This window comes from Carcharodon carcharias, chromosome 4 (assembly GCF_017639515.1).
Source record: "Carcharodon carcharias isolate sCarCar2 chromosome 4, sCarCar2.pri, whole genome shotgun sequence".
In the NCBI taxonomy this organism is placed as follows: Eukaryota; Metazoa; Chordata; class Chondrichthyes; order Lamniformes; family Lamnidae; genus Carcharodon; species Carcharodon carcharias.
The window spans coordinates 47,840,410-47,854,446 of NC_054470.1; the positions used below are offsets into that span (position 1 = coordinate 47,840,410).

The following is a 14,037-nucleotide window of genomic DNA, read 5'->3' on the forward strand; positions in this document are numbered from 1 at the left end:
GCCCAGCACATTTGTGCGTAGATAAGGCTGAAGCATTTGCTACAATCTTCAGCCAGAAGTGCTGAGTAGATGATCCATCTCGGGCTCCTCCGGAGATCCCCAGCATCACAGATGCCAGTCTTCAGCCAATTTGATTCACTCTACATGATATCAAGAAACATCTGAAGGCACTGGATACTGCAAAGGCTATGGGTCCTGACAATATTCCGGCAATAGTACTGAAGACTTATGTTCCAGAACTTGCTGTGCCCCTAACCAAGCTGTTCCAGTACAGCCACAAAGCAGGCACCTACCTGGTAATGTGGAAAATTTCCCAGGTACAGCCAGTACATAAAAAGCAGGACAAATCCAACCCGGCCAATTACTGCCCCATCAGTAAAGTGATGGAAGGGGTCATCAAAAGTGCTATCAAGCGGCACTTGCTTAGCAATAACCGCCTCACTGACGCACAGTTTGGGTTCCGCCAGTGTCACTCAGCTTCTGACCTCATTACAGCCTTGGTTTAAATGTGGACTAAACAGCTGAACTCCCGAGGTGAGGTGAGAGTTCCTGCCCTTGACACCAAGGTAGGATTTGACTGAACGTGGCATCAAGGAGCCGTAGCAAAACTGGAGTCAATGGGAATCGGGCGGAACACTCCAACAGTTTGTGTCATACCTAGCACAAAGGAAGACGGTTGTGGTTGTTGGAAGTCAATTATCTCAGTTCCAGGACATCACTGCAGGAGTTCCTCAGGGTAGTGCCGAAGGCCCAACCATCTTCAACTGCTTCATTAGTGACCTTCCTTCCATCATAAGGTCAGAAGTGGGGATATTCGCTGATGATTGCACAATGTTCAGCACCATTCGCGACTCTTCAGATACTGAAGCAGTCCATGTCCAAATGCAGCAAGACCTGGACAATATCCACGCATGGGCTGACAAGTAGCAAGTAACATTCATGCCACACAAGTGCCAGCCAATGACCATCTCCAAAAAGAGAGAATCTAACCATTGTCCCTTGATGTTCAATGGCATTACCGTCATTGAATCCCCCACTATCAATATCCTGGGGGTTACCATTGACCAGAAATTGAACTGCACAAGCCATTTAAATACTGTGGCTATAAGAGCAGGTCAGAGGCTAGAGGCAGGATCTTCCGGTCGGCGAGCAGGGGTGGGGCCCGTTCGCTGACGTGTAAAATAACACGGGATGACGTCGGGTGGAACTCCTGATGTCACCCCACGTCATTTCCATTTTCAGGTCGGCGGGGCACTGCCAGGTCAGCTGCGAGCCCACCAACCTGTCAACGGCCTATTGAGGCCATTGAGAAACTAATGAAAATTATTAATGGACCTGCCCATCCAACCTTAAGGTTGGCGGGTGGGCTTCAGAAAAAGCATGAAACATCATCTGCGGGTGGGTTAAGGGTATTTAAATTTTTATTAAAGTTTTCAATAAAAGTTATAGACACGTCCCAACTCATATGACAGTGTCACATGAGGGGACATGTCAGGGAAATTTTTTTATCATTTGTATTACAAATTTTAAATTGGAACCAATCTCCCTGAGGCAGCACTTAGCCTCAGGGAGATCTGCACGCTCTTTTGTGCACATGCGCGAAAGCACACTCCGGCTGAGGGAATCCCCCACCCCACCCGCACAGGGAGCACATAGCGTTTCCAAGCGGACGTCACGCTGGGCGGGCTTTAATTGGCCGCCCATGTAAAATGGCAGTGTGCCCCCAATCGAGGTCGCCGATCAGAGGCGCGCGCGCCCACACCTGCTCCCGCACTTCACCCCCGATGGGGGGAAAAATTTTCCCTAAGAATCTTGCAGCAAGTAACTCACCTCCTGACTCCACAAAACCTGTCCACCATCTACAAGGCACAAGTCAGGAGTGTGATGGAATACTCTCCACTTGCTTGGATGAGTGCAGCTCTAACAATACTCAAGAAGCTGGACACCATCCAGGACAAAGCTGCCCACTTGATTGGCACCCCTTCCACAAACATTCACTCTCTGCACCACCGACGAATAGTGTCAACAGTGTGTACCATCTAGAAGATACACTGCAGCAACTCACCAAGGCTCCTTTGACAGCATCTTCCAAAGCCATGACCTCAGCCGCCTAGAGGGAAGAGGGCAGCAGATGCATGGGAACACCAGCACATGGAAGTTCCCCTCCAAGCCACTCACCATCCTGACTTGTAACTCTATCACGGTTCCTTCATTGTCGCTTGGTCAAAATCCTGGAACTCTCTCCCAAACAACACTGTGAGTGTATCTACACCACATGGACTGCAGTGGTTCAAGAAGGCAGCTCACCACCACCTTCTCAAGGACAATTAGGGATGGGCATTAAAAATGCTGGCCTAGCCAGTGACAACCACATCCAGTGGAAAGAATAAAAACAAGGAGCACTTGATGAAAATGTACATTGGAGCCCATGTCTACACTGTTGAACAACTTCTGAATATTTAAGTTTTATATTACACCAGTTTTCCATTTAGAGACATGTAAAGTGTTTCACAAAAACAGTTTCTGGAAATCCTTAAGATTTTCTAACATTCTGAAATAAAAACCTTGAAGTAAAGTTTTAACGTCAGCTTGCAGCTGTCTTTGGCCTCAAGTTTAGTTACATTATTATCCCTAAAGGCGGTTTAACTTTCTATTTCACTTTACATTTTGTCTTGAGTTAAAGCAAAGATTATACAGTACTTTAATTTTGATTTGATTTGATTTGATTTACAGCTGCAAGGAGTGAATTTCACTTTTTTAATGGTTACAATACAACCAGTACTTCACCCAAAACTCAGCTGAGAAAGTTCTGGAAAATGGTACCTAGCTGAAGCCCATTTGACAATTATGCTGAAACTAAAGGGCATATTTGTCCAAAGCATAAGTCAACTCAAACACAAACTCTGATGGAAATTGTTTTCCTTGGCTCTAGGTGATTTTGAATCCTCCCTGTTTCCTAGGACAACCATTTTCATCATAATGAAGCAATGCATGTTAACATGGCAAAATTGAACTTAAAATAATTCAGCATTGACTTCAGTGTCGCTTTGATGCATACTGAAAGAGACATGGAACTACAAACTCAATCTTAGAAAAGTCTTATCAGAGTCACTCTCTCAAGTTTCAGCAATTTTAATCATCTGGGTACAATTCTGTAGGAGCTACTAGCTCTCTGATATCTTGCCCAAGTGGACATTCTTTATGTGTGAGTCTGAACAGTGAGTGTTGACAAGTTAATTGACTATGTCTAGAAGTAAGTATATCATAGCCAAGCCTGAAGTTAGGACCAGATGTGTTGAAAGAATATTAGCGAAGAAGGGACTGGTTTCAAAACTCTTATCTGTTTTAATGCAATTGCACTGAATTATGCATCAAAAGAATATCTAAAATATCGTACCTTTTTCCTCTTTGTTCTCCCTTTGATTATCTTCTCATCCATTGCCTCCCTGCACTGTTTGGATGTGCACTGGCAAATCACCTATTACAGAAATTGCCCAGCTTTCACTTCCATTGACTTTGGACAGCTGTTGACAGTTTTCCTCAGTAATTTTGACCCTAACTCAATGCTGAAAATGACTGAGGAATAACCAACATAAAGCCCCTATGGTCCCTGAAACTTGCTCTCTCTCAGGTTTCAGCAATTTTAATCATCACTCTTTCTCTCTCTTTCCATCCAAAATCTTATGGAAAGAGACCTGGATTTTCACTGAGTCGGGTTGTCTCAGGAGCCCTTTCAAAATGGCAGGTGGGTCCCGATTCCGAGATTCCCGACCCCATTCCCGAGCTGTGAGATTTTTGGGAGTGCCTTTAAAGGGTGCGGGCTGTTCATTCAGAAGCCCGCAACTGACACTCCCAACCTGAACAGCTCCATTGCAAAGATAGCTATCTCTTATTTCATGGAATCAGGCCAGGTTTTTAAAGAGTCGTGGTTCGCGGCCCCTAAGAGAAGTCATGAACCTTGGTGTGCAAGATGGGACCTTTTAAAAGGTAAGTTTAAAAGGCCCCCTCATGCCCCCTATACCAACTAACATCCCCCACCAGCTCCGTATATTCACTTATGCCCCCTATGCCAGGCTCCAGCACTTCCATGCTCATTGACCCAACATAAACTTGCTAGAAACAATGAATACCACAGTTTAAAGTGGGATGTGTAAAAAAAATGGTTTTAAAAAAGTGTCATCCATTGATCATTTTCTCCTATGAATAAAAATCTAGACAGCAAGCTAATAAAAGTGTCAATCATCCAGGCCCTTTGAAGTTCAAAACCTACAAACCACAAACACTTGGGTTATATCAACAAATGTGAAATTGCCCTCAGAGGTCAGAAATCCTGAGCTGTCAATAATTGTTTCCTCCGGGGAGCAGGTGTTCTGGTATTCTAATAGATATCTGGGCTCTCAGCCAAACCTCATTATGTACTCCTCCTACCTGCCTCAAGGATGAAAATCCAAGACAGAAAGTCTGCCCAGCTGCTTCTGCCTTTGTTTTCAGGTGTGAGAACCTAGCTCAGCAAGTCTCAACCTAGACAACACCATCCACATTGTAGCTAATTCACCCATGCTTATTGTCGTCCAGATTCAAATCAGACTACGTGACCCTCTTCAATATTCCATTTTACTTTGAATTAAAGGGACAGCCCCAAAACATTTCAAGTCTTCCAAAGAAGAGTCCTATTGGACTCAAAACATTTGCTCTGTCTCTCCCTCCACCGGTGCTGCCTGACCTGCTACTTTCTGTTTGTATTTCAAATCCCCAGTATCCATAGTATTTTGCTTTTATTTTAATGCTAATTATTTGATATTGGGACAAGAAAGATTGACTGCTTCAGTCAATGTGATGTATTAACATCACAAAGGCAACCCTTTCTGAATCACGGATTAAAAAATGGGAGCTGAGCTGTCCTGGTTCTTTGTGGATACATGCACTGCCTGACATGATACTATGTTGTACAGACAAAAAAATCCTGGGTTTGATCCCAAACAGCACTGAGTTAGCTAATCTCAGTTGACAATAGGAGTGTTACAATTGGCAACAATACCATTTGGCTATCAAGGGGGAAAATGTTAGGCAAAGTACCCACTCTGCCTTACTATCCAGTGACCCATGCTGAGAAGTATGTTTGTTGGTGAAGACAAATCATACGTGGCTTTGATGCAGTACACCAGCCAGTGCTCAATGTCTAGACTCAAGCGTGAGAAATGGTCACTTGGGGATGATACTGGAAGCCTGCCAGCACGTTTGGAATCATACCCTAGAATGAGTCAGCACCTTCAGGAAAGGAGAGAATAAAATGGGATCTATGGAAAACTTCACTCTGTTCTCAATTGCCCTGTCTTTTTGCAGATGTAAACGAATGTGAGGGAAGCCACAGGTGCCAACACGGTTGTCAAAACATGCTCGGAGGTTACAGGTGCAGCTGTCCTCAAGGCTACATGCAGCACTATCAGTGGAACCAGTGCGTTGGTGAGTATCAGAGGGAAGCCAGTGTTAAAGTTAATGCTGTTTTTCTGTGGATACAGAAGTCTGTACTTTTATTATTTAAATATAATCTAAATCAGCACACACAACTTTTCAACATGTTAAAAATAAAATAAAATAATAAGAAATATTTATTTTTCTACTAAATTGAATTGGACAGTGTCATTTGTTAAAGAATTATAGGAAAGATGGCTTCCTGGCTTTACAACGTAATAGAAAGTAATGATTTTCATCGCTTTAAATTTAGCCTAAGAGGATCATCGATACGTATTCGGTGCTTTTCATATTTTGAGAAATGAATATGCTGGCTTATCTGTTTTTGCCATATTGAACATTTGTCATAGGAGATTTTGCAGCTTGTCCTTATCCATGGGGGTCTTAAATAATTTATTATGTTAAACGTAAGGTGAACAGGAAGAGTATGTTACCTTCGGTTTCTGAGCATTCATTCCATCAATGAGAAAAAAATACAAATATTGCAATTCTAAAAAAATTAAGCCCTTCATTTTTTTCCTCTTCTCATGATTCACCCAAATCTTGGTTTACAAGTTATTTTTTGTAGCCAAATGAAATGAATTCCACCTATTTTTATGAAGTTTTAATGTGGACTGAAGGAATAAGACGGAACTAGTTTTTAAGTGTAGAATCTACCACAGGCAAAACATTTGGTACTTTGCACAGGGTGGGTGCATTTCCCTGGCTTTATAGATTTCACTGCATAGCTGGGATTTGTGGTGGGAGGAATTGATCTAACAGGGTCCATACAGAAATAAAATGGATTACACAGCAATTAGAGACAATCTATTTTCTTGGAGAGAAGCCTGCTTGAATTAGATTCTTAAGTAATAACAGACCCGTTAACAGGCCAGGAAAGAATGATTTTGTGCATTAATCATTTTTCTGTGCACAACTATTTTCAATGATTTTGAGTTATTGAAACCTAACTGGTAAGTAGTTTTTTTTTTAATTTACTATACTAGTACCAGATGTTTAGCAGCCTGCTCTGTTTTTAGCATAGAAAACCATAATTAGTTCAAGTGGTTGTTTTCACTTTACCAAGCAGAGTTAACATAAATTAGCTAAATATGAAATATTCCTCCATCAAGAAAATGCTGTTCAGCTGTAATGCATTGCCATGTTGTTTGTGATAATATAGTTTGGTCAGTCAACCAGGCTAGCAGCATTCCTTCACAATTTTTTTTCATTCAAGAGATATGGTCATCGCTGGCCATTGAAAAGATGGTGGTGAGTCACTTTCTTTAATGAAACCGGGTGGCTTGGTAGGCCATGTCAGAGGGCAGTTAAGAGTCAACCACATTGCTGTGGGTCTGGAGTCATATATTGACCAGACGAGGTAAAGCAGCTGATTTCTTTCCCTCGAGGACATTAATGAACCAGATGCGTTTTTACAACAATCCTGTAGTTTTGTGGTCGCTGACTGGTACTAGCTTATTCCAGATTTATTTAATTAAACTAATTTAAATTCCCCAGCTGCCACGATGGGATTTAAACTCACGTTTCCATTAATGCAGACCTAGTCTAGTAACATAACCTCTATGCTATGGTTAGTATATGCCCCTGTACAGAATACAGCCTTGTCTGTGATTAAGCCAATTGAAGAATAGAGAGAGACCACATGAGATGGCAAGATCAAGGAGGTGGCCACAAATGGGTAGGGCATTTATTTGAGGGTGAGGTTAAGGTAGGATTGGAGGACAGTGAACTCAGAAGAGAGTGGGCATGGTGTGTTGAAATGGAGATTAAAATCACTGAGGATGAGAAGTTGCTTAGTGCAGAGGCTGTAGGAGAAAGACAAGCTAGAGAGGTGGAGCAAGGTGGAATGTACAAGAGGATTAGGGGGACAGACCAAGGTGAGATTTGGTAAGAAGGGCCACACCGCCAATGTGGCAGTTTGACTGTGACAGATGTTGGAAAGTATAACCAGGCGGGGAGGCCTCACTAAGGGGTATCACAAGAGAGCCAAGTTTCTGTAGAGGTCATGATACCAATGCAATTATCCACAATATGATTATGGTCTTGTTAACAAGTGAACAGACATTTTAGAGGGTGATCGAGATTGTTGATATGCTGGGAGAATCCATGGGATCAGCAGTGGGAGGAATGAGTGGGACCTGAAAGAGGTTGGCAAGAATAATTCCTAGCAGGCATGCCATTTTGGGAGCTCAGCAAGAGAGTAGGATGAAGATGTTGTGCTTGCTGCTCATAAGGACCTGCGGCAGAAGAAATAAAAGGAGACATAATTGGTTAACAGGAAAGTGTGGAGGCAGGGGAGAAGAAAAAGGAGGGTGGTAGAAATAATGGACTAGATTTCGGAAGATCAGCCAAAATGTACACATGAATGGACACAAGGAAACTTTACAAAGACATGGTAAATATTAAGATAGAAAAGTCCTGGCTATAAATGGAGAATAGAATGAAGACAATAGGAGAGATAATTAAAATCAGAGATCCCATAGTATATACAACCATATTAGGTTGAACATCTCACTACAGTTTCACACCTTTTAATTTTTTAGATGTCAAAACCAACACGTACATTACATGCTTGATGCAAAAGTTTCTAGATAAATTGTTTATTTCACAAGAACGTAAGAAAAGGAACTGAAATAGGCCACTTTGAGTTGCTCCACTATTAAGTAACATTGTGGCTGATCTACCTGCACGACACATTGCAGCAGTGTCCCCACATCCCTTGATTTCCATCGTGTCCAAAATTCTTATCAATCTCTAACTTGAATATATTCAACTATTGAGCGTTCACAGCACTCTAAAGTAGAGTTCCAAAATTTTACAATTCTTTAAATGAAGAAATTTATTTTCATTTCAACCCTAAATGGCTGAATCCTTATTCTGAGATTATGTTCTCCAGTTCTAAACTCCCCAGCCAAGAGAAGCATTCTCCGAACATCTACTCTGTTGAACCCCTTGAGAATTTTGTGGCTAGGATTTCATATGGAAATGGTGGCCCCATCTACTGCCGAAAAAGTTCAGGCAATTAGTTGCCTAAAGTCGTGGCTTCCATCCATCTGAGGCAGCATGCCCCGCCTTCAAAAGCTGCCAGCCAATCGGAGGACCAGCACCTCTTCAGACCCAGCAGCACCACCGGCAGCAGCGGTCACTGCTGGGACTGTAACAATTACAGACCAGCAACCGCCGAGCAGACTCAAGGTTCGGTTAAGTTGGACCAGGGATCACAGACCTAATCAGGCAGGAGGGATCTTCCCATGGAAATGGCCTGTTCTGCTGGGGGCCCTCCATGGGTCAGAGGGTGCCCAACCAGGGGGGACCTGCCCCCTCCAAGATCATAGGGAGGCCACCAGGTTTTATTGGCCCAGTTGACGCAAGGCGGGGGAGTACTACCCACCACTTTACCCCTCTAGTGGTAAAATACCAGCAGAGATAGGAAGGCGACAGGCATGACACCCTCTGACATCCCATCAGATTTTATATCCCCTCGCTCCCAGCCGCTCCCAGGGTAATAAAATTCTGGTCTATCTGTTTCAATGAGATCACCTCTCATTCTTTAACACTAGGCAATATAGACCTAGTCTACTCAATTGCCACTCATAGGACAATTTCCCCATTCAAGAAACCAGTCTGGTAAGCCTTCACATATTCTTCCTTAAGTAAGGAAACCAAAACTCAGTACAATTTACTCTAGTTGTGATGTCACTGAACCCCTATACAATTGCAGTAAGACAATCTTATACTCAAATCCCTTTGTAATAAAGACTAATGTTCATCTCTTCTAAATGCTTGCTGTATCTGCATTTTAACTTACTGTGATTCATATACAAGGACACCCAGGTCCCTCTGAATATAAATCTTCCATTTAAGAAGTATTCTACTTTTCAATGTTTCCTCTCAAAGTGGATAACTTCACAGATCCATATTATATTTCTGCCCGCTCACTTGGGTGGAATCATCCCACATTTGCACAAAATGCGATAGCGGGCAGGGAAAAGGACATTTTACCCTCCGGCCTCAATGGCAGGTATTTGCGCCTTATTGTCCCATTCCAGGTGCATCCTGTCACATTAATAATGTATTCCCTGGAAACACGCTGGATCGCTAGTTGGGGGGGGGCCTCTGATTCGCCCACACTGCCGACACCTCAGGCCTCCAGAAATCTGGGCGCCATATTTCAAAGGCGCCTCTGCGCAGAGCTAGCACTGAGTAAGGGATCAGAAGCTGCTGCAAAGTCATGGCTGCCAAAGGGAGGAGACATGCTACCCCCAAATTCAGCAATGCCTCCCCTCAGGCGCCTACTAGACACCGTGGAGGCCCACTATGAAGTCCTCTACCCCAGCTCTGGGCGACGACCAGCAAGCAAGGCCGCCGATCCAGCATGGGAGGCGGTGGTCAATGCCAACATACAGCAAAAGAGGACAGTCACCCAGTGTCAACAAAGGATGAATGATCTCCTCCCTTCTGCCAGGGTAAGTCACTCATCTCACTACTCTCAACTGTCACACTCACAAACCCATCATACATGCACAGTGACCTCAAGGCACATCACCATTCACTCTCTCACACACACCTTCATATGCCCTGTGGATCGTGTCCTCGTCCCATCCACGGCATCACTCACCACCCACACATGCCAGGCATCCTTCTCTCCTGGCCTGGCAGGCACCCTGCTTACACACACTCCATCTGTCTTCATGCAGGATGAGCAGGCACACAACAAAAGGGAGAGGTCTCAGACTGGTGGAGGAATGCCTGACATCAAGGTCCTCACAGACTTTGAAAACAGAGCCATCCAGCTGGCCAGCGACGATCTGGGCCATTCCTGTTCTGATGGTGAGGCCGGCGGTGCTCAATCAAGTGAGGATACAGCAGTACAACATCCATCAGACAGCTATGCAGTGAGTCAGTCCCCCTGTCGCACAGCCCCTGTCAGACACTAATTATCTCTCCTTGCTTTCGCACCTCTTCAAAGCAGCCGAAGGGGGTCCATGAGCCAGGTCCTCAACTCAAGCCCTGAAGACACCACAGGAAGAAGAAACTGATGACACCCTAATTGAAGGCCCGTCACATCGTTCACCCACACCCTCTACCAGTGCAGAGACACACACCTGGGTGGGACCTAGTCCTAGAGTAGTCTTGGGATCACAATCTGGTGAGCACATCGCACTGTCCGATCCATAGCAGGTGGAGTCAGGTGACGAGCCTCTGGACTTGATCATACCTGAAGCTGCAAAGGCAAGCTCAGGAACATCAGGAAGGGGTGTCCACTGCACTGCTCAGATTGCAAGGCAGAGTTCGTCTGCCTTCAGTCGGAGGTGATAGTGCTGGCATGCCAACCACCAAGGTCAACACTGGTAGGATGGTGACTGCCATGGAGACCTTGGGTCCAGGATATCGGTCCTGCACTGCTGCGTGGGCTGAACTCAATCGCTGATAGCATAGTTGGCCTCCCAAGTGACTATGCAAGCGGGGTGTAGGACAGCTCAATCTCACTTCAGCTGCCCCTTCTCCTCATTGAGTCAGCCAGGGGCCCTTGGGCACCCATAGGGAGGAGGATCAGCACGTGTTCCCCCCACCCCCTGCCGGGGCCATCCACCCCAGGTGACTCTGGGAGTGACTAGCCCATCTGAAACCCCTCTTCCTGTGACCTCAGCAGCTCCAGCTCCACAGGCCGAGGAGGGTACCATTGCCACACAGCAGGACCCCGAAAGCAGGCTGGGGCCCTCCAGAGGACGCCCGCCAAGGTCATCACAGACAGGGCATAGCAGTCATCTGGCTGCCTCCACCTTTGCTGTGGATGTTGGGGAAAGACCAAGAAGTAGCAACAGGGTTAGCAAGGTTAAGAAGACATAATTGCACAGCCTGGCCACGTGTTAATCACTTGTACATAATGTTCACTATTGTAAATAAACTCCCAAGAATGTCTTGTCTATGGCTCCTTGTTATGATGAGCAGTGTTCATGTAACTCAGGTGTGAAACCTTGTGTTCTGCACAAGATAAAGGCATGTGTCTCAGTCCAGGGCCTCTTCCCTGTGCAGTGTGTAACCTCCAGACCAATGTAATGGTCCAGCTTCACACACACTGGACACTGTACCTCGATGGTGCTTGTCATTGCTGCCAGAATGATGTGGGCAAACGTCACAGAGTTCCATTATTCTCTCTGTGTGCTCTCAGCACCTTTGAGGTGGGGCTGACCCCCATCTCTTTCGCATCTGTGATCAGTGACAGTGCTCCTGAAGGGGACAGGTGCTGAAGGCTGACAAAGGACCAGATACACTTAAAGTTTCATGGCTGTGTCTCTATGATATGACTCTGATCACAGAGTGCAAGTGAGCTGCCCTCAGCCAGACAGGAGTCAGGCATTTGCAAAAGGCTATGTGAACATCTATGGAATGTCCTCACTGCTTATCGTCATCATCCTCCTGGAGTCTAGCGACTGTTGGGGCCTCCGCTGCATCTCCATGACATGAGCCTGAGCACTGAGGGTATGTGCACTGCTATCAGCCACACAGGAGTTAACCATTCACAAATACAAGGTGAGGATGTCAGGACTGTCCTCACTGCATCTCGTCATCATCCTCCACGAATCATGCGGCTATAGGAGCCTTCCGAGCACACCTACGTCATATGGTAGTGCGATAACATCATCCTTCCCTTCAAGGACCTCATCATCATCATCCCCGTCGACATCCTCCTCATGAGAGGGTACATGCAGCTCCTCCATCTCCTCCAGGTCCTCCCTACTTTGCAGTGCCAGGTTGTGGAGCATGCAGCAAATGACAATGATGCGTGATACCCTCTGGGGACTGTGTTGCAGTGCTCCACCAGACTTGCCGAGGCACCGGAATCTCATTTTCAAAATGCCTGTCATTTGATCCACCAAAGTCCAGGTCGTGGTATAAGCCTCACTGAACCGTCGCTCTGCTGCTCTCTGAGTTGCTGCATGGGTGTCATCAGCCACGTCCTCTGTGGGTAGCCCTTGTCCCTGAGGAGCCAACCTTGTAGCCCCTCTTGACTCTGGAAGATGTCAGGGATCTGAGACCTATAAAGGATGTGGGAGTCGTGAACGCAGACCTGCAGGATGTGTTTGAGGTGGTTGCACACCAGCTGAACATTCAGCGAGTGGAAACCCTTGTGGCTGATAGGGTCATTGAGTTTTACAGCATGGAAAGAGGCCCTTGGGTCCATTGTGTCCGTGCTGGTCATCAAGCCCCTATCTACTGTAATCCCATTTTCCAACACTTGGCCCATAGCCTTGTATGCTATGGTGTTTCAAGTGTTCATCTAAAACTTCTTAAATGCTGTGAGGGTTCCCGCCCTTATCATCCTTTCAGGTAGTGAGTTCCAGATACCCTCACCCTCTGGGTGAAAACATTTTTCCTCAAATCCCCTCTAAACCTCCTGCCCTTTACCTTAAATCTATGCCCCCTGGATACTGACCCCTCCAGTAAGGGGAAATGGTTCCTCCTATGTATACTATCTATGCCCCTCATAATTTTGTACACCTCAGCTATCTATGCTTGAGGAAAACAACCTCAGCCTATCTAGTCTCTCTTCATAGCTGAAACACTCCAGCCCAGGCAACATCCTGGTGAATCTTCTCTGCACCCTCTCTAGTGCAATCACATCTTTCCTATAACATGTTGACCAGAACTGCACACAGTACTCCAGATGTGGCCTAACTAATGCTTTATACAGCTCCATCATACCCTCCCTGCTCTTGTACTCGATGCCTCGACTGATAAAGGCAAGCATAAACTGGGCGACCGCTTTGCAGAACACCTGCAGTCTGTCCGCAAGAATGACCCAAACCTCCCTGTCGCTTGCCATTTTAACACTCCACCCTGCTCTCTTGCCCACATGTCTGTCCTTGGCTTGCTGCATTGTTCCAGTGAAGCCCAACGCAAGCTGGAGGAACAACACCTCATCTTCCGACTAGGGACTTTACAGCCTTCCGGACTGAATATTGAATTCAACAACTTTAGGTCGTGAGCTCCCTCCCCCATCCCCACCCCCTTTCTGTTTCCCCCTTCCTTTTTTTTTCCAATAAATTATAAAGATTTTCCTTTTCCCACCTATTTCCATTATATAAAAAAAAAACCCCACTAGAGCTTTACCTTGAGTGCCTTACCATCCATTCTTAATTAGCACATTCGTTTAGATAATATCACCAACTTTAACTTTAACACCTATGTGTTCTATTGTACTATTGTCGTTGACATCTTTTGATGATCTGCTTCTATCACTGCTTGTTTGTCCCTACAACTACACCACCCCCCCCACCTCTCTGTCTCTCTATCTCTCCGCCCCCCACACACACACATAAACCAGCTTATATTTCAGCTCTTTCTTGGACTCAAACTCAAGTTCTGTCGAAGGGTCATGAGGACTCGAAACGTCAACTCTTTTCTTCTCCGCCGATGCTGCCAGACCTGCTGAGTTTTTCCAGGTAATTCTGTTTTTGTTAAGCATACCATATGCCTTCTTTACCACCCAATCTACTTGTCCTGCTGCCTTCAAGGATCTATGGACATGCACACCAAGGCCCCTCTGATCCTTTCTACTTC

At 45.4% G+C, this 14,037-nt stretch overlaps 1 protein-coding gene across 2 annotated transcripts in view; it reads left to right on the plus strand.

Annotated features, from left to right (window-relative positions):
* LOC121276975 (fibrillin-2) overlaps nt 1-14,037 on the plus strand; it is a 401,991-nt gene that overhangs the window by 373,929 nt on the left and 14,025 nt on the right. For both annotated transcript variants that reach the window (XM_041185736.1, XM_041185737.1), the window contains one exon: nt 5,344-5,463. In XM_041185736.1, coding sequence (XP_041041670.1) covers nt 5,344-5,463 — 120 coding nt within the window. The remainder of the gene's footprint in view (nt 1-5,343; nt 5,464-14,037) is intronic.